Genomic DNA, 27,500 nt, shown 5'->3' on the forward strand with positions numbered 1-27,500 from the left:
TAACTATAGTAAACGATAGTCAACTACAGTTAACGATAGTTAACTATAGTATACAATAGCTAACTATAGTATATTTTTGACCGGCCTTGTTTCCATCAGAACATAATGAAAAGTGAGCCGTTTGAGAGGAATATTCCATATTAATACCAACGAAGTAAAAAAAAGAAAGAAGTACCCTATTTTCAGAGTAAATTATTGAAAAAGTTTACGCCGAAACTGAAATTTAAAAAAAAAAACAAAACTTTTCAGGTCCTTACCTCATAAAGGTGCACTTTAAAATAATCTTGCTAGGTACCTAGATCTTGTTATCCTGATTATGTTACCCCTACCAGACATTGCCATAAAAAAAAGTGCATAACACGCTACGTTGTACTCATTAGTAGCCATGGCTTTGTTTTCAATGAATCAAAACGAAAAAGAGAACATAATTCATCAATACAAAATCTCAGGAAAAAAATAGCTGCAGAACTGTAGCGTTATGGTTTTTACATTTTAGTCTTATACCATAGCATGGTCAAAGTCTAAAACATAAAACCATAAAGATAAAGATCTGCAGCTAAGAAAAATCTGCCCAGGAGTTTCATCATCAGAGATTTTGACGGCCCTCTGGACCAGGTGAGCCTAAAGTGGGGGAAATGTTATTTTTTTATCTCTTTTATTTTTACTCAATATCTTTTCTTATTTTTCGGGAAAAATAAATGAAATAAAAGAAAAATTAAGTTTAATGAATTAAATATACTCTTTAATTTTCATCCCATTTTTATGTGAAACCAGAATGTAATTACACTGGAAGATAACTGCCTGTGAAACACAAGGGTAAGGCGACTCTTGTAGAGATTTTTGTTTTCCCACGCTTGTGTACATCTACATGTATATTGTATGCAGGACAACTTTCTGTTTCCCAAATTGCACATTGAATGAATGCTCTAGAATCTACACTATGTTCAAATTAGAGTAATATGACTTTTAACCAGGACGCTTGCTATTGTGTTCATGGATTAAGTTCTCATAGGGAGACATTTTGACTAATGGTAGTCATAAAATCTGAAATTTCTATACTTTTTAATGTGGCCTTTGAACAAACGACACCATTATTCCATTATTATTGCAGAAAAGGTTATTAACCAAGGAATGAATTGCCATAATCAGCAAGATAACTAATCAAAATAAGTCCTTGACATTTTTGTTTCTAAATATCTTTTTCCTTTTTATTCAGAATACGTAAAACCTTCACAATGAAAATATTGCATGTTATTAACTATGTTATTTCCTGGGTCTATTCATTGAACACATCAGATTCCTGCAGAAATCAATGTTCTCATTATTAATGCTACAGAACACAAAGGTGTTCAGACGAGTCACCAGTCGCGACAGTAAATGTTTTATTGCAGTCCGACATCCAAATATGTTTACTACACTCACTGTCAATAAAAGCATCTTCTTTTATGGCTCCAGGATCGGATTAACATCTTCATATTTATTTGTAAACAGAGTTTAATTCTGATGTTTTCGTAGTTGTTACTTTGAACTAGTGATAAAAAAGGTCAGGTTGGCCCTGTCCTGAAACAGTACTGTCCTTGAAATTGAGGAGCAAACTGTTTCTTTTTGATCTTCCTGTCCACTAAGCGACCCACAATCCTATCGTATATCCGTTTCCGGTGTGATTGCCAATTGACATAGCCCTGAAGTTGTCTTTGTAAGGTTTCATCATTTGGAAATGGGGATTCCTGTCAGTCAAAAAATAAAGATGTCTTTACTTATTAAGAAAAATACACTTATGTTGTATACAAAAGTTGATGAGAGAATAAGTTTCATGACTTTAATCAAATGTCTCCTTATAATTAAAAAAAATCCTCATCTATACAACTCCAGACAAAGATTTATTCTTAATCTATATTAAATTTAATTCGTAATCTTTCATTCTTGCAAAATCTGAAATTCAGTATATTATTATACATTATAGTATTGATAATGTCAATGTGACAGTCTCCATTCCAGAAGATCTTCTTACACCCAAAGAACTTCTTACTTTATTAAGCAGAGATATTTCTAAATTATCGTTTATTTTTGTCTATTATATAAATAAATATAAATAAGGTTTGTCATATTGTTGTTTTTTTCCAATATTAACTAGTAAAAAGTTATTTGGAAGAGAGACTGAGATGAAATCAATACAAACTTAAAGCTTGAAAACCGAGTTCTGCCAGAAAACTGTTATTCTTTGTTTTCGCATAAATTCAAAAGAAAACGTCTTATACACAAAGAGCTAATTATCCTAGTTCATCTTCGTTTAATCCTGCATCAAAATCACCTCCCAAAAAATTACGGACCCACATGCATGCTCAGCTCCAATAATGTAAATGATGTGACTGAAAGCAGAATGATACCTACTGATTGATAGATGCTCCGCATTGTGGCGTCTGTTTTCTTCTCCATGAAGAATTTCTTGGATATCATTATACATTCTGCACCGTTACTGATTACCGACATGCTTGGCTGGTCTTGATAGATCATATTAGCTACTCCCTGACCAAAAAAAGGAGACATATAAAACCACAACTACTGGGTGTAATCAATCTCATCACAGAAAAAAAAATCCAACAACTTTCTTAGTGTTTAATTTATTCTTTACAGAAACGTCATTGTGCCAGTCTAGAACAGAAGTCTACAGGGTGTATATGTTACCCCATTGTAAGTGACTCTAAAGGATATTTTAAACTTTGCAATAAATGCAACGGACTAGGTTGTATGATGGAAAACTGTTCTGAATCTATGAGTTTATAAATTGAGATAAGAATACCTTGCTCTGTTTATCAGATTACATGCCCATATTCACACCTTTGCCAATTCCAATGATATCTTATTCCAATCTCATTTAAAGACAATTATTGCTTTTTTATGCTAAAAGACTCACGAAGTATTGGCCCTTTTCGAGAACCTGAACCACGATAAACACGGGGTGGAGATCCGCCTCTGTAAGCACCACACGTGACGGTGGGCGGTTGTCGTACTCATTGACAATCGTCTTCCTCCCCTCTAATTGTGTGGACAGTTTCTGTTGGAGGTCTGTGAAAAAAATCAGTTCTGTATCATTTGGAAAAAAACGAGCAACGTACATGTACATATTTTTTTTAGAATTATATAGGGCATTTATAAAGTACAGCAAAAAATATAATACAATAATTAAAATTGCCTTTTCATTTCTGTTTGTTTATCTCACAGACCTTTAGATGCTTTAATCCAACTTAGAAAAAGTTTGGGGTGTACCGCATATACTCGCCTATAAGTCGGTTGTATTATTTAAGCTTAAATTAGAGGGTTTGATACGCTAAAATAACCAATCTTTTTATAACTCGCGTATAAATCGGATAAAGAGTTTTGGACCAAAGTTTAACTCCCAAAAAAACAACTTATAGGTGAGTATATACGGTAAAAGAAAATATAGGTATGAAACTCCTTACATACGAGGGGTGATCAAAAAGTTCGCGAACTATCTCTATATTTACAAAACTGATATTCAAATCAGAATTAAATTTGGCACACAAATATTCATAAACATGTTCTATAAATAGCAGATGTAACGTAATGTTTGTGACGTCACAATGTGAAAATGCCGTCAATATATAGATGATTTGTGACAAAAAATGGCTGACTTGGTCGTACTCGAGAAACGAAAGGCTGTAAAGTTTAACGTATATCTTGGAAATACCTTTGCAGTAGCATATAATAATTTGTACGAGGTTTATGAAGACAAAAGACTTGGCCAGAAGTTCAATCATTAATTGGATTGATTGTTTTAGTGTAGGGAGATGGTTAATTTATTAAAGTAAGCTGGGACGAGATGTGTCCTTGGTTGAGCAATTTGTTATGAAAGATCGCAAAGTTACAGTTAGAAATATAGTTGAATATCTTAAGAATATTATAATTATTAAATCCCTATAATACCATTTACTTTAGACGTTAAACATATCAGATATGTTAAAAAGAAGGCTACCATACTTTATCCACAATGGAAAAACGACGCACCCAAGACAGAGAAGTCGGGTTGTGATGGTCACCATGCTCATTCTGGGATAATATATCCTTATCCACCCATCCTACTGCCGAGATTTGGCCATTTGCGACAAATGGCCTATTCTTGTATTAAAAAATTAGCTTGCATGGTAAGAAATATGACTCGGAAAAATCTTTTAGCCTCTGTGAACAGAACCCTATGGAGCATGTCACGTGACCGCCTAGATGATGTGATTCGCGCATGGGCATAACGGTTACAGATGTGCAGACTACTTTAAAAAAAATAATAAACACCGAGATCTAATTCTATTTCTTTACTGGAAGTTATTTGATTAGTTCGCGAACTTTTTGATCACCTCTCGTAGGGTACCCACTTTCGCCATGGGTACTCTAGGTAAGGAATTCCATACCTTTATCTTTTTTTAACACCCCAACTTTTTTGTTAGTCGGATTAAAGCAATCTAAAGGCCTGGGACTTATCTGTCTATTTGTCCTTATTTTTCACATTGTCATTTAACTTAATTATCAGTTTTAATTGTAAAGTAGTGTCAATTCATCTATGGTTGTTTTCTTGGAGATACAGAAGTGATCTATCAGAAGAAGTTCTCAAAGAGTACACACTGCGCATTCTAAATGGCATCAAGCTTAAATATCTGTACTACTGATAGATTAGCTTAATGTCTTGTGTTTTTTCTGTCTCGGCTCTCTCTCACTGACCTTTTTCTTTGCGAGCGATTTCCTCCGATAATGAGGCCTTTTTATCCCTATTTGGCTTTGTGGAACTAGAGGAAAGGTACGCACCCTAGGGGGATAAATGAAGAATATAAGTCATTTTTCTGTCTTCATTAAAAAATAACATCTTTACAAAACCGATGAAAGCAAGTTACAAACCAGACACTAAATTTAAATTATCATATTTTTGAAGAAAAAAAAGAAAAACATATCAAAGAAAGTTAGATGAATTATTACAACCTCAGTGTTTATTTGTATTTCTGTGTAAGGGCGATATCATCATCAGTCAAACATTACACATGCAGTTAAGGTACTTTTAGGGAGTGAGTAGTTACACATACACAATAGATACCATCAGTGTGTTGTTAGGTTACACAGTCCTAGTATTTTGGAGAAAATACATGCGATTTTTACCCTACCGTGTATAATGCACTATTCTGGGAAACTGTATTGACCACACTCTTATTGAAGAAAAATAAAGATATCTATTAATGTATATTGCACATCAGTTGCCAGTTTATTATACCTAACAAATGCGTACCACATTGCTACTATTTTATCAAAATTTCATTGTGCAGTGACGACATTAAAGATCTTATTGCTCTTCCCCCAAAACAAAACAAACCAAAAAAAAAAAAAAACAAAACAAAACAAAACAAAAACCCAAAACCAGAAAAAGAAAATCAAACAAAAGCCTTTCTTTTGAATAAAAAAAAAGTGTGCGTTATGAACAAGTCGATCTTTCACCCCATTTCCCAATAGTAACACCAGTTTTTACCTTTGACGTCTTGTGTATCTGAGGCAAACGCAAGGGTTCCTCTTGCGTTTTGTCCGAACCTTTTTCATCTATTTCCGTCGCTCGCTTGTCCTCGACCGGCTCTTCTGATTCCTGGTTTTTCAGAAGACGGGTTTTGTAGTTACTGATGACGTCATCATAGTCAATTACTCCCAGTCTGTCACGTGGGTTATAATAGCCCGGAAGTGTTTGGTCCTTCAAATAAATCAGAGTAACTGTTACAGTATTCCAAGAAATATCTTCATATTGAAACTCAAAACTCTTTGGAAATAATGAAAAAAAAAGCCAAGAAATAGAATGCTTTCTATAGTACAAAAAGTTGCAGATCTACCAGACGCCTATCCAGCTCATAGTTGCTTTTGTATGTTTCTGGTTCCCTCTCCGATAGAGGTCGCTTGTGATGATTACGTAATCTGTACGACCAAGTCCCGAAGGATTTCGAAGTATCTTCAGTATTATAATCTAATGATCTGCCTTTAAAATCAATAAATAAAAGCTTTTGGAAAAAAAATCTTTAATATTGATTTTATACAATTAATAAACATTAATACTTATGTTACCGATATATTGAATATATTTGCCTAGCAAATGAAGAATCGAATATGAGTGCGTTTTAATATTGTATGATTGCATGAGAATACAAGGTTATGTATGTTTCTTACCTGGAATATTGTGTATTGTTCTGGGTCGGCTTTTTTCAGGTCCCACCTTTTTTAACTTCTTTACGACTGATAAACTACCCTACAAAATATTGACGTAAAAAGAGCTTTATGAATTATTAAAAGAATTTATCAAATGGTCGTGTATAGATTTGTTGAACTTTTTAAAATCAATAAAAAGACAAGCAAAAAGAGACATTAGTTTATATGAATGATAAAAAGAAAAAAAAATCCAATATATGTGTATTAAATGCTGTATGTTTCTTCTGTAATACACAATGGTTCCGTTCGAGGTTGCTAATGCCCTGCTATATAATGCCGTGTCGCCCGTCGTTATCAACACAGCCTTCTCTCGATGATGAACTTTTGCAGTTCATAATGTCTTCTAGAATTTTTTATAATCTGATTTGAATAGTGTGACGAATTATGAGTGTCGGTCATCATAAAACGTAATCCATAATCGTGAGCAGGATCGATCCACTTGGATAGAAGAGACTGATCGAGGTCGAGCGGACGGGAGCAAAAAAAAAAAATATAGATGGTTCGCAAGAAATTCTTCATTAACCAAATCGTTGATCGTCACGTAAAAGACAGCGCCTAACAAATAACGCTTATTTTGGAATCCTATTTCAATTTATTTTCCGATGTTTGAAGATTTATTATACTCAAAAACCATTGAATTAAAATATTTCTCAAATAAATTACAATGAGGTTTTTCACATAGATATATCTGTAATACAGTAGTGGAAAGACTCTAAATCTTGTGCAAATTTTTGAATGCATTGTTCTGAAAAGTCTTATGAATTTTTTGGAGATTTAGTTGTAAGCTATAGGTGGGTTTCATTTCATTTATTTTTTCAAGAACCTTTCAGCAATTCTATAGATTTTTCCGGGTGAATCTCGGTTATCAATATATTGAAGATAGTTTACAAATATTCTCGATATTAAATGGGTTATTTGTCAGCTTTCTTGATAAGCAGGGTGTTATTTTTTTTTCTCAAAGTCTGATCAAATTTTCAGACGCAGGTCTCGTCTAAAGTAATGATGTATTTGTACTTTTTGTTCATTATACCAATTCAAATGTTGACAAAAAAATTTATAACAACTACCAATGGGAATAGGTCAACTAAAACAACTCCCAATGGGAATATGTCAACTAAAACACTTGTTATATGGGTTATATGGATAAATCAAGCACTAAAGATTCAGAAAGCACTTTAACATATCACGAAAACAAATCTTATATACAATCACACGCACTTGACCTTACAAATTTTTCTTATAAAAAATATAACCCCATACCTAATAATTATTAGGTATGGGGTTATATTTTTTAATAAGAAAAATGTGTAAAGTCAAGTTCCTGTGATTACAATCGAAAATCCTTTCAATATTTTTTTTTTTTTGGGGGGGGGGGGTATAATTCTTCGATGTTTCTTGTAGGAACTTATCTACGGATTGTTTTTATGTGAGATAGGTTTTTTTTTTTTTTTTTTTTTTTTTTTTTTTTTTTTTTTTTTTAACAAATCTCTGTTACTGGAATATTAAAAAAAGTAATTAATCTAAGAACTTTAAGAATGGGATCTTTTTGAGGTTGTTATGTCTTTGTAATCGTTTTTTGATTAGAGCTCTGATATAGTCCAGATCATCAGAAAAGATTCCTCTTAAGGGACAGATAGGTATTATACTTACTGATTTAACAATATAGATCCAGTCTGACCTATTACTGTCTCGTACCAAAATCTCCCCACGACTGGAAACAGAAAGATTTAAAATATCATTGTATCAAAGCAGAGTTATTGAACGATATAAAACATAGCAAATCAAACAATACTTGACGTAGCTGTTGAAAGATATCCATTTGAAGAGCGTGCACCCTTCCGTGCTACTATTCTAAAGTCTCCACAGTCGATAACTTTACATGAATCGGATTACAATCTCCATAACTGTTCACTGCTGATTTATCGTTACATATAGACGAGTTTTTTTCCCTTCCAATTTGTGTTATTTAGAAATAAAGATAAATGATTAACACTTACTTGAAATAGTGGAACATGCAGGCTTGTGGATTCTGTGTGAGTGATTCTATTGGCCAATCACGGAGACAGCGCACCTTACTGGAACAAAAGTCAAGTACTGAGTCCATACTATCATGAAACCAGTTGTTCAAGAGGCGGCTAGAGTTATCAGTAACCAAGGGTTCAATGTCGAGAAACTCTATTCTTGTACTTATCGATTGTTTGAAAATATTTATCGATATAAATACAAAACATTTAAAGACCTCCACCTGCCTTAATAATAAGAAATTGGTAATCAATGTGTGCTTCATTTAGTTAACTGGATAAAACTCTTCCCTAACAAATCAACTGTATGGGGGATCTACGTGGCTTACCCCAGGAAGGCGTTGTGCTTTGGATCCGTGACACTTTTCACACCTCCCGCCATGAAAATCGTCTCAAAATCCTTTAAAAGTCCACAAAAGTGAAAATAAATACTGGTATTTCAAACTTATAACAAGTTGCGATGAAGATTTTTTTTTTAAATTCAAATACTGTAACTCCTTAATTTTAAATTTTAAGAACAGCAACAAATGATTGAAATAATGACAAGAAAAGATTTTCGAGCCGTATACAATCCGCTTACGATTTAGGTCGGAGTTAATGACTGTCCATGTGAGAGGGTTTTATATAGACCGAAGCCGGAGTCCGCGACCTACTTACCGAGGCTGAGATACAGAGAAGTTCGGTGTATGTCTGTGTGCTGACTGTGGCCTGACGCCGCTTCTTAGTTATCACTGCTAATTCCTACATACAGAAAACAAGCCTCAGTTTCCACATTAATTTATTCCAAATGTTCCCGATCATTTATCACCTCAATGTCTTTAATCTACACTGGTCCCTTTAAATGCTATTAAAAGGCAAGTAATCTTTTATTAAACAGAAGATATGTGAGTTTCTGTTGCAAATTGTTTATTGGGAAGGCTTCTGGTTTAATGACTATTGAAAAATAACAAATCCTCGAAACGATTCAAATTAACTTTTTGAGGAGTGCTTACCACAAACTTTGGGTAATAAAAGGAAATGGATTGAATCAAATGAGACTGCTACATGGGTAACATTGTGAAGTATTACACTAGAATACCGGTAATCAGTTGTTATAATCAAACCTGTTTTGTCAAGGCGTTATGATAAAACTTCTTTAACCCCCTCTTTTAACTTCAGATTTCATATTTGAAAAGAATAAATTCAATTGACACCTGCAGGTGCAACAATCTTATTGAAAAGGGAATAATCATACAATAAAGTCTGAGTCTTCATACAGAAAAAAAGTTAAATGAAGTCGCACAAAGATAAGGAGATCGATTATCCGTGAATATATATAGCAATGTTTCTCATTATAACGAAGGCTACAAAGCGGGGTTTAGAGTTCGCTATAAGTGGCTATTATTCTTACTAATAAGAGAGATGATTAAAGAATATCTTTATGGTCTCTTGTCTCAGAAACACCCGGAAGCGTTAATTCATTCCCTGCAAATGTTGGAAATACACAGATCAGATAGTCGAAGCATTAGCCTTTGACTACGTCCTTGGTACATGCAAGCACCTTTGGACTGAATTCTCTAATCTATGGTTACAAAAGATAGAGATCGGAGACGATGCGTGGTTCAACTTCATCCATAAAAGTTGACCTCGGATATACAAATCAAGATTAAAATCTATGCACACCATCAGATCATTGACAACATACTAATGTCCAATAAACAATTAATTTATAAACTAATATATCAAGATTGACCCTTGATACTGAGTATTTGACATTGTTTCAGTTAGGGCTTGGACAACAACATACTGAAGTTTGAATCCATCACAATGTCTTTAAGCTAAAACCCGGACATTATCTCCATCATACAAATAAAATTAAAATTGAAAACAAATTGTCACAAAAATGTTTATGAGATTCAATATTACGTGGGGTTGGGAACTTCACCTTCTGTTTAACACTGTGCATATTCAGTTGAGAAGAACATCTAACCTTCGCCAAGTCTTTGTAAGTTTTGAATAAAGTAATCAATGAGAGGGGTAGGTAGTACAGGTAATTACCCCAAATGACATCCCTCTATGTAGACGGACTAGAAGCTTAGCGTGCCCATCCTCCTTATTGTACGCCGTCACCAACACTGGGCAAAAAAAAAACTTTGTTAATGTCATGTTACTGCAACAAGATTGAATAATTGTTGATTGAACAAGAATTGTGAATTCCAAAGTCGCAAATCTACCTCATAAGAGACTTTGTGTGTATCAGCAATATAGATGTGACTGTGTGTATCAGCAATATATAGATGTGACTGTGTGTATCAGCAATATAGATGTGACTTTGTGTGTTTCAGCAATATAGATGTGACTTTATGTGCATCAGCAATATATATAGATGTGATAATAGTTTTCCGTGACAGGTTGACTTTAAACTTGGATATTTCTGTATCTTAGAACACAAAATGACTTCTATTAAAATACAGTGCTCTACTGATTGTTGCGTGATGCTCCATTCAAACCCGGATCTGTGCTTAGGCTATACATTTGACTTTAACGGATTCAAAGTTTTGGATATGGTTCTGCTGTGATGAAGAAATTATACTATACTAGCTGACTACTTCATAATTGATTGAGTCAGAGATTAGAACTGCTGATGCAAAAACAGCTTCGGGTTCACATTGCAACAACAATAGATAAAAGCGATTCTCCGCTCAAGAACTGCTCAGCTCTCATGAAAACAATTTAAGGGGGAAAAAACTACTTAAAAAGGCAGGAAAGAGGTTTCACATCAAACTGATATATCACTTGCTATAGTCATGTATCTCAGAAAATAAGTTAAATCTGTTTACTTTCTTTTGTTGTGTCTTTTTTTTTTTAATCAGGCTTAGTTTTTGAGGTAGTGTATTCTTGGTATTTCTTTTTTATTCATAAATTATAACCACTCTTTATAGTGAATTTATAGTAAATTCGAAGTGCTACTCGCAGTATTAGCGTGCCTTTAAATGCTTACTTTTTCTCAGTTAATGAGCTGTGCGTGGATTTTATTGTTACTTAAATATTATATCCTTTTACGTCCCTTTCTACCATTAAATGAATAGCATTTTTACCTGGAACATTGATCATTAGTATATGTCACAACCGCCAAGAGTCTTAAAGACTGAAAATTTTAAAAATTCATTGAAATGAATTATGGTAAAATATTTTATCTGTTTTTCTAGATTCAGCTTAAGTATAAGATTGATAGATTAATAAAATCTTTAATGGAAGAACTGCACGATTTCACGATTTGTCAGCTTTGAATTTTAAATGTCATACTGCAAAGCCGTTTACTGATGGACGCACGGCGACTTTATAGAAAAGAAATATGATGGGGATGCATCCAAAAATTTTGTTTACTACATTTACATATATTCTAATTCACTGGTAAACAAAGAAAACTAAATGCCATTAGATAAGTAATTTTTCAGAAAAAATGATATGCAGATCAATATAGATATTTACATTTGCAAATGTTTTCCCCACGATAAATTGAAGTCCAGACTTTTTGAAATCATTGACAGCTGGTTTTTCTTAATAAAAATGGAACTTGTAAATTTTCTTATCTTGTTGTTGGTCATTTGCAAAATTATTTTGTTAAAAAACATTCTGATTGTACACACAAGTACTCTGAAGTTAATATTACAAAGATGCTTGAGTTTCTGATTGACAATATCTATGTGGTTTTTGGAGACTAGGTCTTCCAACATTTTGTTGGAATTCCCATGGGTACCAATTGCGCCCCGTTATTAGCAGATCTATTTTTGTATTCATATGAAGCAGAATTTATTCAAAATCTTATACATGAGAGGAAGAAAACACTTGCTGTGGCCTTCATCTCGACATTTAGATATATCGATGACATATTATCAATTAATAATAGTTATTTCCATTCATATGTCGACATGATATATCCCGGTGAGCTTGAAATAGTAGAAGGTACCACAGAGTCTGACACATCTGTTTCATATTTTGATATTTTACTAGAAAAAGACGTTAATGGCAACCAAACAACTAAGCTTTATGACAAAGGTGATGACTTCAAATTTTCAATCGTCAACTTCCATACTTATGCAGCAATATACCATTATCACCTGCATACGGGGCTTATTTCTCTCAGTTGATTCGATACGCAAGAGCATGTTCTACGTATGAACAATTTCTAAATTGAGGTAAGTTATCATTAAGTCAAATGCTGACTGACGTTTTTCATACTAATTCTTAGGCCATTACTTTACACACTGAATTGTCTACGGATTTTTCCGTTTTTTTCCCGGTCGTGGCAAGAAGTACACTGCGGGTGTGACCGGTCGGCAGGGGATGCTCACTCCTCCATGGCACCTGATCCCATCTCTGATGTTTCATAGGTCCTTGTTTGCTCTGCTCCGGATTTGTATTGTTTACATGGACTTTGAGCTTGAATACTGTTCGTTATCTCCATATTTCATTCTTTGTTGTATTTCACTGGAAGAGAAAAAAGATCTCACCTGTGCCACAAAGGATGAAGTAGAAAGCCTGAGGTAAGTGGTTCTGTCTGACGATAGCCCTCCGTGGATTGTACCTGACCAGAGAGAACAGGCTTGTTATAGAATATACATGTATATCATTTGATTAAATAACAACCGCAAACCTGCTATCAAGCTATATTATTTTATATTTTTTCCTAAATAATTAGGATGTTTGTAAACAAAAACATTTATTTCAAATATTTGGTAATCCAACATAATGTAACTTTTACAACATAGTCAAAAATCATAAGCTTAACCTGTAAATCACATCAACGGACAAGAAATCGGAAATTTTACATGAATGCTTGTGTCATTTATCACAAATAATATCAAAAGAAAATCAGAACATTTTGATCTAGTTGTGTATCAATCACTAACCATAAAGCGGAAACAGGAAATCAGATATATCTATGTATCATATATATCACAACTAATATAGGCAAGAAATCAGAAAATTAACCTGTGTATCTTATTATAACCAACATAAACAAAAAAAAAAAAAAAAAAAAAAAGAAAAAGAAAAAAGAAAATCAGGAAATTTTTCACTTTACGTTATATTGATAGAAGAGCCTAGTATCATCAAACAGATGGGTTCAAAAATAGGTTCTAACTACAGTTAATCGATTGATTAACGGGAATCGGTTTTTATAAGAAATAAAGGCGAAAATATTTAGAAGATATAAATATATCACAATCATCAACATAAAGAAGAAATCAGATTTACTTGTGTATCATAACACAATTTACACAGACAAGAAAGCAGATTTACTTGTGTATCATAACACAATTTCCACAGACAAGAAATCAGATTTACTTGTGTATCATAACACAATTTACACAGACAAGAAAGCAGATTTACTTGTGTATCATAACACAATTTACTCAGACAAGAAATCAGATTTACTTGTGTATCATAACACAATTTACACAGACAAGAAAGCAGATTTACTTGTGTATCATAACACAATTTACTCAGACAAGAAATCAGATTTTCTTGTGTATCATAACACAATTTACACAGACAAGAAAGCAGATTTACTTGTGTATCAGATTTACCTGTGTATCATAACACAATTTACACAGACGAGAAATCAAAATTATCTGTGTATCATAACACAATTTACACAGACGAGAAATCAGATTCACTTGTGTATCATAACACAATTTACACAGACAAGAAAGCAGATTTACTTGTGTATCATAACACAATTTACTCAGACAAGAAATCAGATTTACTTGTGTATCATAACACAATTTACACAGACAAGAAAGCAGATTTACATGTGTATCATAACACAATTCAGATTTTTTTTACGTGTCATATCACAATCTACAGAAACAAGGAATGAGAAATATGTATCATATCACACTGGAAAATCAAGATAGGCAAGAAATCTTAGAATTTCAGCTGGTTTGTGGGTAGACATCCAGACCAAGGTTGTTTTGTGGGTAGACATACAACCGGAGCATGATTACAGCTAGCTTAGGGATAGACGTCCAGTCAGATGTCCGTGATTGTGTATTGGTTTGTTGGTAGACATCCATTTAGAGCGCTGTGATTATGAACTGTTTTGAGGGTAGATATCCAGGCAGAGCTCTTTGATTATGAGCTGGTCTGAGGGTAGACATCCAGGTAGAGTTCTGTGATTTTGCGCTGATTTTTCGGTGGACATCCGTTCAGAGCTTTTTGATTACGACTGGTTTGAGAGAAGAATGTGCCCTTTTGACACAGGGAAAAAGGTGTGTTCGCTGGTATAAAGTTATAAATTCTAACGAGAATACAATTTGGTAAGTAAAATTGACGAAAATAAGGTTCACTTGGTGTAAATATATGTTATGCTCAGGTGAGCTAAAAAAACAAGATAGGAAGAAATCTTAGAGAAGGCGTGTATATCTGTATCATATCACATACAACAGATGAAACAGAAATCCCATATAATAAAATAACCTAATGAAATTGATATATGGGGAAAACCTATTGATTTAACATATAAGAACCAACAGATAAACGAGAAGTAAGTAAAAGAAAGATCCATCAGTGCCACACATCACGATTTATAGAAAAAACAAGTGTTAAAGAAGACAACCAACTGCATCCTAGCATAAAAAGACGGGATCGGAACCCAAAATTTCCCAGTCAGATAGTTTTTAGTTTTAACTTGACATTAGTATGATAGAAAAGTAGAGGCTTTCCGAAGAGTCTTTAAGATTTGTCTTTTTAAATGCCGATGCAATGTACAATTGCAGTATATCATTACTACACAGTATTCCTTATCCATGCCTGTAAAACGCCTATTTACAGCACAGATTAAGAATGTGTGAAAAAAGAGACTAAGTGAAGATAAAAAATGCTATTATCACGGCGATTAGACTAAAAATCCGTCATAAGACAGACAGGAGTTCAAGCACTGACATGTCTGTCTCCAGAGATTAATGTATACCGTGGCCGTGACCAGAAAAATTACTCCAAAGACAAATGTGACAACGATGTAGTTATACCCTGGAGTGATTAGAAAAAATCCCCTCACGCTCTCTGCTGCTAATTTGATTTTTGAGGATTTCACCCTCAGTCGTAGAAACCATTTATATGTACCATACACGACTAAAATATCTATATTTCATAGCACAGAGACTTTTGAGCTGTATGATTGTTTCAATCTCACCATATTCTGTCATATGAATTACAAGTATTCTGAAATCACATGGGAAATCGGAGTTTGGATATATTTCTAGTTGTGCAGTGGTATTGGAGAGAAATGCATTATCTATTTTTATTGATGAAAAATAATACCATGGAATTTTTTGTATGCAATCAGACAATGAATGTCTTTATTACATAACATATATTTACACCAAGTGAACCTTATTTTTGTCAAATTGTATTCTTGTTAGAATTTATAACTTTAAACCAAAGAACACACCTTTTTCTCTGTGTCAAAAGGGCACATTCTTCTCTCAAACCAGTTCGTAATCAAAAAGCTCTGAACGGATGTCTACCGAAAAATCAGCACAAAATCACAGAGCTGTAATTGAATGTCTACCCACAAACAAGCTCATAATACAGAGCTCTGACTGGATGTCTAACCGCAAACCAGCTCATTATCATAGAACTCTAACTGAAGTCTATCCACAAAAGAATTAACACATAATCGCAAAACTGCCTAAATGTCTACCCACAAACCAGCTCATAATCACGGAGCTCTGACTAAATATCTTTCCACAAAGCACATAATCGCAAACCTCTGACTGAATGTCTAACTGCAAATCAACACATAATCACAGAGCTCTGACTGGATGTCTATATGTCTACACTCAAACCAGCCCTCAATCATAGAGCTCTGACTGGATTTCTATCCTTAAACCAGCTCATAATTACAGAAGCTCTAAATGGATGTCTACCCACAAACCGATTCACAATTACGGACATCTGACTGGACGTCTATCCCTAAACTAGGCCGTAATCACACTCCGGTTGTATGTCTACCCACAAAACAACCTTGGTCTGGATGCCTACCTAAAACAAGCTCATAATCAAAAAGCTTTGCCTGGATGTCTACCCACAAACCAAATAGTCAAAGATCTTTGCCTGGATGTCTACCCACAAACTAGCCCATAATCAAAGAGCTTTGTCTGGATGTCTACCCACAAACTAGCCCATATTCAAAGAGCTTTGCCTGGATGTCTACCCACAAACTAGCCCATAATCAAAGATCTTTGCCTGGATGTCTACCCACAAACTAACCCATAATCAAAGAGCTTTGCCTGGATGTCTACCCACAAACCAGCTCATAATCAAAGAGCTTTGCCTGGATGTCTACCCACAAACTAGCCCATATTCAAAGAGCTTTGCCTGGATGTCTACCCACAAACTAGCCCATTATCAAAGATCTTTGCCTGGATGTCTACCCACAAACTAACCCATAATCAAAGAGCTTTGCCTGGATGTCTACCCAAAAACCAGCTCATAATCAAAGAGCTTTGCCTGGATGTCTACCCACAAACCAGCTCATAAACACAGAGCTCTGACTGAATGTCTATCCACAAACTAGGCCGTAATCACGCTCTGACTGGATGTCTATTCACAATCCAGCTCGTAATCACAGACCTCTGACTGGATGTCTTTCCTTAGCCCAGCTCATAATCATAGAGCTCTGACTGGATGTCTACCCTCAACCCAGCTCATAGAGTTTTAACTGAATGTCTACCCTCAACCCCTCTCATAATCATAGAGCTCTGACTGGATGTTTACCCTCAACCCCTCTCATAATCATGGAGCTCTGACTGGATGTCTACTCTCAACCCCTCTCATAATCATAGAGCTCTGACTGGATGTCTACCCCTCAACCCAGCTCATAGAGTTCTGATTGGATGTCTACCCTAAAATCAGCTCATAATCATGGAGCTCTGATTGGATGTCTACCAACAAACCAGTTCATAATCACAGAGCTCTGGCTTGTTATCTAACCACAAATCCAGGCCATTCATAATGTTCTATATGTAATAAATGACAATAGGATATACATGTACCTACCACTCAAACCAGCCGACCTGGCATAGCTCTATTTGCATACCATTAGAATATACCTACCCTCAAATCAGCCGGTGTAACGACGAAAAGTGATCCCCGTAGAATATTGACCGGGGGTCATTTTTCTACGTAGAAATTTGACCCCCTGGTCAATATTCTACGTAGAAAAATGACCCCCTTTTTCGTAGAAATTATGGCCTGGGGGTCATTTTTCTCCGTGTGGGTTGTAGAAAAATGACCCCGTAGAATAACGACCCCATGTCTTTTTTTTTTAATACAAAAAACTGGTTTTGGTAGGAATATTCTTGTTAGGCAAATACGTACAGGTAAAATCACTCAGCCTAAAAGCTTTAAAGTTTAAGTAACAAAAGGTTACACTATACCTTACATGTACATCAATAATACAAGATATTTTATCCCATTAAAGGAAAAAAAAGTTTCTAGAGTCGTCATTTAAAAAAAAAACAAGATTATTTACTTAGATGGTGTCAGAGAGAGAAGAACTTGTATATGAAAAAAAAAATGCATGGTTTCTGTATATAATTGTAATGATCCTCTTTAAATTTTACTCTGAGTAAATGATGTGAAAAAAGGAATGAAAATAATTTAAAGTCTCAGGCGTTTTTTTTCTTCAGAAGTTACCAGAAAGAATGATTGTTTTCGAACCCTACCCAAATAATTCTGCGTGAAAAAAAAATGGACAATTGTTAAGAAAATTAGATCTCATATATATCTTTGATTTTCTGGTAAAAAAAAAAACTTCTAATAAAAATATAAGGAAGATTAAATTTGTGTAAAAATAACAGACATGACTAAATCAAAATTCGTCTGATATTCGATCTCAGAGACACAAAAAATGGTTAGCTCAAAATCTTTACCAATATGTCTTTTTTCGTTTGCTAGTGTCAACAAAGCCTATAAACAAAATGGGGCTTTTTACATAAAAAAAATTTGATTAATTAATAAAAGAGGTGTTTGGTATACTAGTAAGAATTGACACAAGTTTATATACAGTAGTACGTATTTCCCCTTTCTAGTTACATGTAATAATCTTTACCAATAGAAAAAAAAAACCGAATGTAGCATTATGAAAAAGCTTCTCTACCTAATTTACATATTATTTTTTCCCTAAGCATGATTGCCAATATTAGCACAATTGAAGTTGCGTTTGCAAGACTACATAGAACTGTGCCCCCCAAAAAATTGTAACACATATTGTGTTCGAATCAAGTACGTGATTCGTGTCAGCGTATCTATAGTGGTAAGTTTTGAGGGAGTGGGTAACGAGGATATAACCCACTCTTTAAATTAGCTAGCCTATAGGAAACAAAATCTGGCCATGTCTTTCTATACACAAATTAAGCGATCTTGCTGTGTGATACGAGGTTTCAAAAATATAAGAGTTTTTAGGATAAAAGTAAACAAAAATCCCTTTTTCTTACATCAAAAATCCTACTTATAAGGAGTTAAATATATATAATGCATAAGTGCATGATTATGTAGATTATACAAGTATCTATATAATGATCAAGGAAGGAGAGTATATTGCCAGTATTTCTATCACAATCGAAGGGCACTCCTAACAAAAATTTACTATAGTAAACTATAGTTAACTATAGTTTACTATTATTAAGTATAGTAAATACTTTGATTAACTATGAAACTTTGTTTGGAACTTTTTTGAGATTTCAAAGCTTAAACTCTCTTAAATTGATATCAGTAATGTAAAATTTTGCGATGATATGTTAATGAACAAGAAAAACGAGGGGTAATCAAAAAGTTCGCAAACTAATTGAATTACTTCCATAAAAGAAATAAAAATCAGATTTCGATGTTTATTATTTTTTAAAGTGGTCTTCTCCGATTTGAATTCAATTGCAAATCTGCCATCGTTCTGCCCTTACGCATACGTGATCCAGGCGTTCACGTGACATGTTCCGTAGCGTTCTGTTCACAGAAATTAAGATTTTTCCGAGCCTTATATTTCTTACCATGCAACTTATTTTTTTATAACAAGAATAGCCCATTTGTCACAAATAGGATTGTGGATTAGGATATCTTTTCCCAGAATGAGCATAGTGACCATCACAACCCGACTCTTTTGTATTGGGATGCGTCGTTTATCCATTGTGGATAAAGTATGGGCGCCTTCTTTTTATCATATATGATATGTTTAAAATCTAAAGTAAACGATATTTTAGGGATTCAATAATTATATTATTGATAAGATATTCAACTATTTTTCTAACTGTAATTTGGCGATCTTTCGTTACAGATTGCTCAACTAAGGACACATCTCTTCCCAAGCTTCCTTTCAATGGGCACCAGAACAAACATCATTTTAACCACCTCCCTTCCTTCACTAAAACAATCAATCCAATTAATGATCGAACTTCTGCCATGTCTTTTTGTCTTCATAAATCGTGTACAAATTATTATATGCTACTGAAAAGGAATTTCTAAGATAAACGGTAAACTTAAAATCCATTCGTTGCTTAAGTACGACTGAGTCGACCATTTTTTGTCACGTCATCTACATATTGAGTCATTTTTATATTGTGACGTCCAAACGTGGAGCAAATATCTGCTATTTATAGAGCATGTTTATAACTAAATGTTTGCCAAATTTCATTTTGATCCGAACTGGTTTTGTAAATAACGAGATAGTTCACGAACTTTTTGATCACCCCTCGTAGTTTCCTAAAATATAAAAAAAGAAATTGCACATATAAATTTAAGAACATAAAATATCACAATCATATATAAAAATACTTTGATTTACGATAGTAAAAACTTTGCTTCTGCATTAAACTATAGTTATCTTTGGTAAACTATAGTTGTTTTTGTTTTGTTTTTGTTTTTGTTTTGTTTTGTTTTTTTGTTTTTTTTTTGTTAGAGACTATCAGTGTTTTTCATATAGCGATCCTGATACAAACAATATATATAGTGTTTCATAGTTATAACGTTATTTAGATACATTCGTTATTTCCCTACAATAGAGATAATATAATGTTACAGACAATAATTGTAAGTACACAAATTACACGGGAAATAAGAAATCTATGAGCCAGTGCTCTCTAGTGATACCCCACCCGCACAGACAGACGGACAAGATTAGTACCAAAATGAATCACTGTATAGCATGCCGAACCAAAGAATGTATAAAATTCAAGCATCTGCGATGAGTTGTTGCAGAGAAAACTGCAACGAAAAAAAATGTTTCCGACAGACAGACAGACACAGACACTCAACCCGCACACACAACAGAGAGATTCGCAGGGTACAAGGTATATACCCACATTTTCTTCGAAGCGGGGGTATTAATATTCATGTAATAAATAAGAATAAATGAACTAAAAGAGGGAAAAAGATATAACATGATATTAAAAATGAAGCAGTAATTACATTTACATTTAATGGTAGCATCTCCATATTGGACGCAATTTGACACTTCATATGCCGTGCTTTCTCTAATTTTTTCCTTGTCTAAAAATAATAATACAATACGTTTTTTGTTTCAATGCAATGGTGTATCCAGAAACTGATACATGTAAAAGCTGGGGTGGAAGCAGGTTGAAAGCGGGCAAAAGTTTTAAGTTAGAATTATGGGGCCACAAACTTGTCCTTTAAATAGATTCCGATAACATCCATTCCATACAGGTATATCGTTGTCAGAAACATATACAGTAAAATTCGGTTATAGCAAAGTCCTGGGGACCTGTGAAATTACTCCGCTATATCCGTAATTCGTTATATCCGTATTAGGAATTCATTAAATTTATTTAGTTGGGGATCCAAGAAAACTTCGTTATATCCGTGAATTCGCAATATCCGTGTTCGTACTAAACGAGTTTTACTGTATATATGAAATATGAATTTATGTTCCTCATTAATGTATACTCAATGGGATGCAAGCAAAAAAAACATACCACGTACATTGTATGTCATGCTAGTATTGAGAAGTGGCGTTAAGGAAGGGAAGATTCCCCCAATATACATTTGAAAGAAAAAAAAAATCAGGAGACTCTAGGCCTTCACCGACCCTCCCCAACATCGGATTAACGCATATCACACCTCATTTCTAAAGGTTTAATTATAAAATATAGTGAAAAAGTAGGGGGTCAGATTTCTATGGGGGTCATTTTTCAACGTGTGCGGAGTCGTAGAATTACCGGCCTGGAAGGGTTTTCTACGGTCGAAAAATGACCCTACTTGCCGTTGAAAATTGACCGGGCGGTCATTTTTCTACGGAGAAATTTGACCCCCCGGTCAATATTCTACGGGGGTCACTTTTCGTCGTTACACCGGCATATCATTAGAATATACCTACCCCTCAAACCAGCCGACCTGGCATAGCTTTATTTGCATACCATTAGAATATACCTACCCCTCAAACCAGCCGACCTGGCATAGCTTTATTTGCATACCACTAGAATATACCTACCCTCAATCCAGCCGGCATATCATTAGGAAATACCTAACCCTCAAACCAGCCGACTTGGCATAGCTTTATTTGCATACCATTAGAATATACCTACCCCTCAAACCAGCCGGCATATCATTAGGAAATACCTAATCCTCAAACCAGCCGACTTGACTTGGCATAGCTTTATTTGCATACCAATAGAATATACCTACCCTCAAGCCAGCCGGCATATCATTAGGGAATACCTACCCCTCAAACCAGCCGACCTGGAACAGCTTTATTTGCATATCATTGGGAAATACCTACCCCTCAAACCAGCCGACTTGGCATAGCTTTATTTGCATATCATTAGGATACTCAGCAAAAGCTTTGATCTTCCTCAGCACGATCTGGAGCTGTCCAAGTAGATAATATGTGCCGTATAAATGTCAAATTCTAAATAAAGTTTATGGTTATTTCTTACAGTTCATATATCAAATAAATGAAGTAAACATATATGAATTCATAATTCAGTACCAATTTCAGTTTTTGGGGACAACCTAAAAGAAATTTTTGAGAAGCTTAAAAAATGTCATCGGATGTTATTTTTGAGGGGACACAACTGTAAATTAGCTTTGTTTTCTACAGTATATACTGACAAAATCATTGAGGGGGAATACTTGTAAATTAGCTTTGTTTTCTATAATAGTAAAGCCGGTATACACTGGCAAAATTATAGGAGGGAGAACCCCCCCCCCCCCGCGCGTTCTTACTGTCCTAATTCAGAAATCTCCAACAAACTTTGCCAAAATCGAATTTCAGATAATCTAGCTCTCCTTACATCCCACTCTATATTATATTATATTCTTAAAATTTGTTTCTTGAGTCAAGGACGAACACTTAAAAAAGTTATTTCAAGATATTTGTAGGAGATGTTTTCTTCTTGGACGAATATATGAACCCTGTACAATTTCATTGAGAGGATTATCATGAAATGCTAATGTATGTTATATAGATTTTTCTGGAAAAAAAATACGTGAAATTAAAAAACGTAGCATACTTGGACTTGATGTCCAGGAGTAAAGAAGAAGATTTTTAAAGATCATCAATTTTGGTGGTTTTAGCCCCACCCCTGGGGCTCCAGGGGGGCAGGGACCATGAAATTCACAATTTTTGTTCCCCTTCACCCAAAGAAGCTATATGCCAAAATTGGTTGAAATTGGTTCAGCGGTTCTAGAGAAGAAGTTGAAAATGTTCAAAAGTTAACGCACGACGGACGACGACTTAAAAAAAACGGATAGCAATAGGTCACCTGAGTGACTCAGGTGGCCTAAAAATCTCCATTTTTCTCTATCAAATCATCAATATCAATTAATAAAACATAGTTTGCTTTTGCTACTCTAAAGGCATCAACGTTATTTAATAAAACCAGTGATTTTATGTAATCTTGCTTTTCTGTCATCTGATCGGCGACCGTTGCCTTTATTTGACTATCTGCCGTAAAATCAATGCTTACACCGTCAGTCTCCTACCTGTTGGACTGAATAATTTGTTTCATACATTTTAATTTGACCATAAAAATGGCAAGGAGTTAATTACGACTTTTAGAATAAAATCAATGACATTACCTGTGCATATCTGACGCAAAACAGGCCTCAACCTTCCGGGTCTATTGAATAAGACATTCGAAGGTTTATGTAGTTCAAACGAGAAAGAGAAAGAGAGATGTCTTAAAAGTATCATATATGAACAGGCGTTCTCTCAGAATTCGATATGAAAGGGAAGATTCATTTTAAGTACCTTATGCTGTTGTAATTATTCTAATGAAAAATTAGCCCCCGGAAGCTCCTGGATTCTAGAGATTTTGTAGGGTAAAAATGTGATCTACCGAGTAGACATTTTTACTAGGGATGGCAATCGAATACAGAATTGCCAATCGGTTAACCGTAAGACGTTCCGACCAATTAGTCGGTTAATCGTATCAAAAATCTCGACATAGCTACACTCAAAAGTGTAAACTGTAAGACTATAAAAATGTTCATGTAGTAATATTATGCTTATATTGATATATGATCAGAATACTACATATATTGTATTTCAATTTTAAACTGAAGTTGCAGATGCAAATTTCAGAAAAGATGTCAAGGAAGTTCATTCTGCATTGTCACCATAATCAAAATTAAGTCTGATTTATCGCTTAACTTACGATGTTTGTTTTAGAATATAATTTGATAGGTAACTGCAAAGGATAAAAGAGGTAAAATACACCTTGTAATCAGTTCACAGTAGTCAACGATCATTTAATTAAAATCATTAAAGCTACACAGGACAGGGTGTGTAACGACATGTGTTTAACAGTTTAAGCAATTAACGACTCGGAAAGTGACCAATTACCCCCACGCGATGTCAATCTGGGGAGCCTTAATTATCTCCGAATCAGCTTAAATAGATAGGTGAACATACTTACATTTCAAATTGAATTTCCAGGAAATTGTATTCAAATTTACACATATATTATTTTTTTTTGACTAACCGATTACATATTTTCTAAACGATTGCTATCGTTCCGACCGAGTAACCGGTTAACCGATTACAAATTGCCATCCCTAATTTTTACATATCATTTCCTCGACTAAACTATGATATACGCTAACTTTGACAATTTTAGGGGGGGGGGGGGGCGTGCGCCGGGGGCGCCCGCTTAAATCCGCCACTGGTCGAGGTCACTTTTTTTAGGGGGGGGGGGGGAGTGTTGTTACATAAATTGTTTTGTAATAAAGTTTTTATCTTACATAGTGTAGTTCTTTGTCTGTTCTGAGCTCCTGTGTTTTCTGTAGAATCCGTCTGGCCTCTAACGGTAGTCGTTCCTGTAGAGAAAGCGAGATAACTCTTAATGTAAAATATTTAATGAAAAGATTGGGGGGTTGTTGTTTTTTACGCAATAATTTACATAAAATTTTCACGTAAACAAATTGTTTGATCATCGTCATAAAACCAAACAACAACAACATTCCTTTTATTTACATTGATTCAATAATAAAAAAAAGATATATTTTATGTTATTTTTAGTGCAAACCCCGCCCAGTGTATTACTTAGCAAGAAGGCTTTTCTTTCACGTGATGAGGAAATGGCTTTACGAAGTTATATAGATATTTCCTTAATTTGTCAGTTTATTTCGCAAAAAGCCATTTGAAAATGTAAATAATATGCCTGCTGCCTAGTCGTAAACATCCTATCTGTCTGTTTGTCTGTAAACATTTTTTTCTAATATGCTACTTTTCCTTTCGTTAAAACAAACAAACAAACAAAAACAAAGAGAGAAAGAAGAGAAAAACAGAACTCACGCAAATTACAACACGATGAATAATTCTGTTTATCAACTGAACATGATTGCTAACAAAATTAAACAGATTTCACAGTGTTACTCCTCTTCCTATTTTCATTAAAGCTGATTACAACCTATATATATATATATATATATATATATATATATATATATATATATATATATATATATATATATATATATATATATATATATATATATATATCAACATAAACCTTATACATGTACATGTAGTTCGCCATATGAGATATAGAGGTTCTGGGAGGCTTGTCATTATTATCGTAAATATTTCTTTTAAAAATTCCTAAAGAAGTTATTTCCTTTCTTTCATTACTCAATGCATCGAATGTAAAAATTCTTTTACACGAGTTTTAGTTTAAAAATTTTAAATTAATTAACATTTTGTATAGATTACACTAGCTTAAATTTTTGGCTTATCTACCTTCAAATCGATAAGATCAAACTGTCCATGTTACCTCTTTTCGTAATTAGGTAACGTGGGCTGTCATTTTAATGATTTTGTATTTACAATGTATATATATATATATATATTTGCATATGGAATGTCACAAAGAACATGTACACGCTTAAAGCTGCATTTAAATGTTTCCCTTGCATTGTGCTGAATTTAAGAACATTATATGCAACGAAAAAAACATAATTATTTTTAAAAGGTCAAAACGTTTCTTCAAACATTCCACAGGAGTAACATGACCGCGGACATAACGTGGAAATTCTTTATTTGTCCAAGGAAAAAACTTCAAAAACAGAATCACTGATTTTAATAGTCTTGTCAGGGGGTTATTTATTTCGACATGTTTGTAAAAAGAATATTTTCCTCTTTGTTTATAACTAGATGCTCCTGTTAGTAAATAATTAATGCGCCTTTGAAGTATACCCCCAAAGAGGGAAATCGAATTTTATCGACTAGGTGATTATGGAGATATTAAGAGTAATACTAGCAGGAGTAAGAAATGTCTTGGTTTGATGACACTGGAATGAGTCAGCTTACGAGGATTATAGTGTCATATACATTCTTACATTGTTTCAGAACACACAAGACACTGCTTTCTTTGATGTACTGTTATTAGGGTAATAAATCTAGTTGTTTTATCTCGTTCTCTCAATCTGTTTGTTTTCACAGTTTTCAGAAAAAAAAATTAACATGTAATCGAGATCTCAATCCAACAGATTTTGCCATCAATTTACAATCGATAAAGTTATTATCCATAAAGAGACATTGATACTCGCTTGTTTCTTGAAAGTCGAAATAACAGTAGATAAATAATGTTCATTGATCAAGTATGCCCATCAGATTTGGTATTTACCTCTTTAGTAGTTTTCTTGTAGTCAGAGGGATCGAAGTACAACCCCCCTCTGTCCACATTCAGGGTGTCCATGTACATATACTGTAGCACGGACAGGAATTCCGACTCGTGAGACTCCACCCTATAAAGAATAATCGCCATCTGTCTTTAAAAAATGGCTTAAAAAATTCTGTGGTTCTACGCATCTAATATTTTCAAAAAATATATGTACATGTATATGTATCAAAAATATCATTTTTAGCAAAAAATTGGAATGTTTTGAAAAATTAAACCTATAGATAATTTATGCTGATTCTACCATTATATTATAAATTAATATTTACAATTTTACATATTTAATTTGATATTAAAAACCAGTTGATAAAATAGGGTATATGTCCAGTTTGTCTGGTGCACTCGGGTTTTATATTCGGGTGACTGTACGCTCAAAAGTCCACATTATTTTCAAAAAAAGAAGAAATAAAAAAAAAGAGCGACTAGAATATATTTTTTTAACATATAATAAGATTCTACACTTAGAAAAAGTTGTATTCGCTGAAAACGTAAGGATGTGGCGCTTGCAGTGGTCCCCATGCAACCCCACATCCACATCAAATGACCAATAGCTATGCGTATAGGCCTTTTACGATCCTATTGTCCTCATGTTTTTCAGTCTATTGTTGAAGAAATTTAATTTGCATAGAAGTTTGATCACTTGATTGCAGGTGGAGTCGGACCTACCTTTTTTGACTTTGCTGACAAAGGCGGACACAGACAATGACCAATCGAACACACCGCCGGAATCGTTCCAAGGGGGAGCCAACATCCCGAGACACGGGGTCCACGCTGTGGTAGTACTTATGATCCATCAGAAAAGAAATGAAGACTCTGGTTTTATAAACTGCATTCATAATGTTAAATATGGGAATACTGGCAACTTGTGTACACTATTTACTACCGTGTAGTATTTTCAACAGTCGTGTTTACTTTGAGGGACCATATTTACATATGATCAATAGATTTAAGACCATTTTTAATTTCGATGCCATCATTTAGACGTTCTCATTTTACTCTATGTGTTTGTCCGTTTAATGTAGTATTTCACTCAATTAAAATCTGAACATGACCGTGTTGA

General features: G+C 34.1%; 1 protein-coding gene across 2 annotated transcripts; it reads right to left on the reverse strand.

The window, feature by feature from the left end:
• Nucleotides 1-1,180: 1,180 nt before the first annotated feature.
• Nucleotides 1,181-27,273, reverse strand: LOC133199348 (uncharacterized). Of its 2 annotated transcripts, XM_061335157.1 has the most exons (18): nucleotides 27,107-27,273; nucleotides 26,387-26,507; nucleotides 24,504-24,578; nucleotides 22,039-22,127; nucleotides 12,758-12,831; nucleotides 10,302-10,378; nucleotides 8,922-9,005; nucleotides 8,594-8,664; nucleotides 8,241-8,318; nucleotides 7,894-7,954; nucleotides 6,205-6,283; nucleotides 5,874-6,016; nucleotides 5,525-5,737; nucleotides 5,166-5,207; nucleotides 4,732-4,816; nucleotides 2,915-3,066; nucleotides 2,392-2,526; nucleotides 1,181-1,727 (listed from the first exon to the last, which is right to left on the reverse strand). In XM_061335157.1, the coding sequence occupies exons 1-18, from the start codon at nucleotides 27,232-27,234 to the stop codon at nucleotides 1,545-1,547; spliced, it is 1,890 nt and encodes a 629-aa protein (XP_061191141.1). In that variant the 5' UTR covers nucleotides 27,235-27,273; the 3' UTR covers nucleotides 1,181-1,544. The 2 variants fall into 2 exon arrangements, with proteins under 2 accessions (XP_061191141.1, XP_061191142.1); XM_061335158.1 differs by lacking the exon at nucleotides 5,166-5,207 and having other exon boundaries at nucleotides 27,107-27,272.
• Between the last annotated feature and the right edge of the window lie 227 nt (nucleotides 27,274-27,500).

The sequence above is a fragment of the Saccostrea echinata genome, unplaced genomic scaffold (genome assembly GCF_033153115.1).
Source record: "Saccostrea echinata isolate AGI-Se365-2 ecotype Australia unplaced genomic scaffold, CSIRO_AGI_Sech_v1 ptg000034l, whole genome shotgun sequence".
Lineage (NCBI taxonomy): Eukaryota > Metazoa > Mollusca > Bivalvia > Ostreida > Ostreidae > Saccostrea > Saccostrea echinata.